Below are 5023 nucleotides of genomic sequence, written 5' to 3' on the forward strand. Positions count from 1 at the left end.
GAATAGCCTAATGTTGACATAATTATGGAGTGTAATTTATTTTCAACTCAAAATATCTTCAAACTAACGAAATATAAAGTTATTAGTGAAGAAACCCCGTCTGGATAACAGCAGACTGACTGTTCGTAAAATATACGACAGGTCTGGACCACTCGTGAATTTTGTTTGTATCTGAAGAAAATCGTAGAATACGAAAACATTGGTGAATGCCACAAATTCTCCTAAATCACTCGAACGCACAACTTAAGAACAAATCTGTGCGTATGAACAGTTCTTGCATGAGGCCCAATGTTTGAATGTGAATTAAATTGAAAGAATGTGTTAAAATAAGCAGGTAAAACAGATTATTTCACATCTAATATTTTGACTGACTCAGCAGAACCTGCCAGATGTTTCCTTCCACTTAGAGGAAGTTTAGTTTTTATGAACATTTTTACAGAACAGCCAGTTTGGGCAGGTTGTGAAAAGCAGCCCCGGCTCTCAAACTGCTGGATTAAAGTTTTGCTGTTAAATATGTGTATTTGTGAGTTCAGTTCTCTCTACATTAAACTCAACTGATGCAGCAGGTACTCACCCTGCTGTGTTTCAGCGTCTCAGTCAGGCCTCTTCATGCACACGGATTGGCTGCTTATGTCTTTGAGCTGCTTTCTGACTGATTCTTTGATCAGACTGTGTATAATTGAACCAAAATGTAATACTTTGCTGTCCATATGCAGAAGAGGTGTGGAGGCCAGATTTATCTCTGGTGCCATAAGTTGGTCATGATTATTTTAAAGTACTCAAAATATTTTTCAGAATACTTAGATGCTTAGCTGCACATACTTGTGAAAGGCAAATTATAATGTATTAGTGTGTGTTTATGTTTGAAGTCTCTCATGAACTGCTGGACAGATTTTATTGAAACTTGAAAAATGTAATCGTCCACAGCTGATTAACTTTTGGAACCGTACCAATTCAAGATGGGCCACCACAACTACTCAACATTTGCAAACACAAAAGTGGCTAAAACCTTTTTTTTTTTCAAGCTGTTGAGCTAAAATGTGGTGTGGTAGTAGCTGAGAGTCATCTGCGACACATACTTTTAGGTGAATATCTTTGTTTGAAACTTTAGCCTGCAGTCTTATTTATTAACAGACCTAAACCTATTCTGATTTATTCTTAGTGCTCACTAAGAATGAACCATCGAGTGTTTATAACAGCCAGTTGTAAATTGTGTTTTTTTTTCCAGTTATTTATTTTACAGGAGTTAAAAAGTAACTAAGATTGTAAATCTTTCATTTCTGTGATTTCCAGAGCAGAACATCTTAAAATGTATTATTTATTACTTCATATCATAATGTCATATCCACTTCAAAACATACCCAGAGTGTTGCTTTGATTTATTCATATATGTAGGCATGGGACGGTATGAAATTATGACGATATGATAACCTTGGGCAAAAATATCACAGTTTCGCGGTATGACAGTATTATGATTACAGCTCTAAAAATTTTGTTTTGAAATTTGTATTTAAAAAAAAATAACTTTTCTATTATCATATTCGGAAGCTGTTTTTAGATCTCAGAGGTGTTATGCTGAAATTTTATTTACCTGTGTGCACCTGTACTTTATTGATTTTTAGCACCTAATGCAATTAGGTTGTCCTGATCAAGTTTACATCTAATAGGATAACTGCTTTTCTATTGCTTTATTATTTAAGACAAATCAGTGTATACTGCATGACAAGTCTTTTTATTGAAGTAATATGTCACGTTGGGAGTTTTCATTGTGTTTTAAATTTCAAAAGTGTTTTTGACGTAAAGATTATATAATTATATGCACACAGAAACAAGAAATCACAACTCTGTGTGTTTATGAAACTCACGTTCAGCTAACGAGCTGCTCGGCTAAAGGAGGCATTCGGTTTTATCACCTTTCACTTAAAACTTATCAATGACACAACTCAAACAGTTTTGCAGACAAGCTGTAACCGGTGCATTAAGCCACAGCAACCTGGTGATATTTTACAATCTGATGCTAACATTAGCACGTTCATTTCAAGATAGCATAAACTTTACCATGTTAGATGTGTTGCCTCCGGTCCACATTGCCGTTGTCTTTACGGCATCCTAAGTACTTTCATATAGCTGACTTTATTATTTTAGACGGGAAAAGTTTGGGGAACTCTGTTCTTCAGCCACTATCACACAACCCCCGCAGAGCTGCGAGGGCCAGCAGGCAGCTCTGCAGGAGTGCACGGGGGAGGGGTCGAGGGGGAAAGTCTAGCGGCACAGACCCAAGGAAAAATAAACAAAAAACACTTATACCGTAGGCACGGTATGACAGAAGATTTTAGTGGTTTTCAAACCGTGACTTTTTTGTATCACGTTATACCTTGAAACCGGTATTCGGCCCATACCTACATACACGTTTGAGAAATCCTTGAATCTCCTGTGGAGCCATGTGGAGCTGCCTAAACACTTGCTGGTACAAAGCTCCACCCATTTGTACATAGCTCCTCCCTGAGCTCCTGCCCCCACAGAGCACTGCTCCCCCGAAGCATTGTTGTGAAGACGTGCTAAAGTGGGAGTGTCAGAAATGGTAGGAGATTCTTAAAGAGCCGCTGGACAATTTCAAGACATTTGGACTGATTGTGGTAAAGAATTGAACTATGTGCTTGGAAAATACACCATACCCCCTCCCACCCCACCCCCTTTAAATGTCTTTATTTACAGACCAAGTTACCACTTTCACCATCTTAACGGTCTAAATCTGCCCCTCCAGACAAGAGGCTGCTAAATTAATCTTTAATCATCTTGATTCTTCTCATCAGTGCCCTCTATTTTTCCATTGTTCCTTTTATTTAGTATTTATTTCACCCACAAATGCGTCTTACATGTTTCCTCCTGCAATTTTTCTGTCACTGCTTTTTGAGTTGCATTTTTGTGGCTAAAATAGTAAGAAACTAAATCCTCACTCCTACTAACACTTGAGCTGTCATGTACATCTTTTATAATGTTGCATCGAGGTTCGTTATCAGATTACCTCAAATCTCATCTACCATCAATGGAAGAAATCATCAGTCATATTAATATAATGTGATGATGGTGCAGCAAAGCTAATATGACGAGGACAAACTGTTTTCAGTCATGTCATATTACGTCAACTTATCGCTTAATCCACGTTTGATCTGATAAAAGTAATGTCTAACTATTAAATCTTCTCTATTTTCAGATGAATACAAGATGAAGGGAGTGGAGGAGGTGAAGTACATGAGAGGGGATGAAAATCGAGTGAACGCACGCAACCAGGAGAACCTGGTGAGACACACACACACACACTCACACACACACATGCACACTGCTGGTCCACTGACAGGCTGTCATCTGCACAGACTCAAACCTTTCCCTGGCAGCTCATCAGCTGAAGCGAACAGGCCTCTCTGTGTGTGTCTGCTCTCACACACACACTTACTGTCCCTCGCACAAACACAAACACCCAGAAAGGTGCCTCGCAAACAGATTCAGCCTAGTGTGAGTAGACTGTGTGGGCTGATCGCATGGTTGGTCTGACTTCACTTTGAAAACTCAAAACAAGGATGTTTTTTATATCATGAGATTGTTTTGCTCCGACCACTCATAAACTATAGTGCTCAATAATTTTTACACAACACTATAAAAACATTTATGTGTTGAGGCTGATTATCTGTGGATAGATTTACTTCCTCCTTGGCTCTGTTGTGAAGTCGACTGAATATAGTTAGTTTTGTTTTCTGTAAATGGGCCGCCTGCCATCCTGTTAAGTGGTGAAACAATGACTGGTGACTGTAAAAGGATCACACTGACACAAATTATACCACTGTTGTTAAAAAACGACTTTACACACACGTCTCAAGACCCGTGGTGACCGAGCCTTCTCCTCCATGGCCCCCAGGCTCTGGAATGAACTTCCTATTCATCCGTGCACGCTTGAAAGCATTGATTCATTCAAGAAATATCTGAAAGCACACCTCTTTAAACAAGCTTTTAACTAATTTCAGCATTTTTCTGCAGCCTGACCTTTTAGTGTCTGTTTCACCAAACCCTACCTACCGACCGTACAATTCATTATATTAATATATGTCAAACAGCCAGTATTTTCATCCAAAATCATTTCACTTTATCAAAAATGCATTTTTCTAAAATGTACCAGTACTCCATAATCTACCCATTCGGAGACATGCCTCCAAATTAATTTCTGATTTAAAAATCCTTCATCTTAATATGTTAATGTTTTACTCTGCCCTCCCCATTTTTGTCTAGATATTATTTACTTGTTTTATTTTTCGGATTGCACAGTCTTGATACTTTGTTGGTTGTACAACTTTTATACTTTTTGTTCCAAATTTTTGTAAATCCTGTTCTGATTGTATATTTTTTGATTTCCCTCTGATTGCACAGCACCTTGTGAATCTATTTCTATGAAAGATGCTATATAAATAAAACTTTACTTTACTTTACTTTACTTTATCAAAGTCAATGAATACATCAACCTTTGAAATTGGCTGTGTACATTATACACTGTGTTAAACACATGTGTTTATTCAGGAATCGCAACGATTTTAAACTGTTTCCAAGGCAATAGCTCTTTGAAGTGGGGTTCTGTGAAAAAAAACCTATGAACATAATATCTTACCTGTTGTAGATCACTCTTTTAGGGTTCTTCGAAATCCGTTTTGTTTTCCCAAATTCCAGTTTTTCTTTTTTTTTCTGAATTCCACATTTTCATTCTAATCATTTTTATTAATGTAAAAAGTGTGATTATAAAGGGACTGAAAAATACTTCTTTTTTTAGTTTTATCTAATTTATTTAATTCATAAAGACAAAATCTATAAACAGTAAAATAAAACTAAAAAATAAATCGTGCTGTAAATGAAAAGGGTGCAGAGTGAAGAAAAAGTCTTATCATACAGTGGTTTGCAAAAGTATTCATACCCCTTGAACTTTTCCATATTTTGTCACATTACAACCACAAACATAAATATATTTCACTGGAATTTAATG

At 37.0% G+C, this 5023-nt stretch overlaps 1 protein-coding gene across 4 annotated transcripts in view; it reads left to right on the forward strand.

Annotated features, from left to right (window-relative positions):
• zgc:92140 (uncharacterized protein C1orf21 homolog) overlaps positions 1–5023 on the forward strand; it is a 47262-nt gene that overhangs the window by 32115 nt on the left and 10124 nt on the right. For all 4 annotated transcript variants that reach the window (XM_014004664.1, XM_014004661.1, XM_014004663.1 and 1 more), the window contains exon 3: positions 3215–3300. In XM_014004664.1, the coding sequence (XP_013860118.1) occupies positions 3215–3300 (86 nt within the window). The remainder of the gene's footprint in view (positions 1–3214; positions 3301–5023) is intronic.

This window comes from Austrofundulus limnaeus, unplaced genomic scaffold (assembly GCF_001266775.1).
Source record: "Austrofundulus limnaeus strain Quisiro unplaced genomic scaffold, Austrofundulus_limnaeus-1.0 Scaffold25, whole genome shotgun sequence".
NCBI lineage: Eukaryota > Metazoa > Chordata > Actinopteri > Cyprinodontiformes > Rivulidae > Austrofundulus > Austrofundulus limnaeus.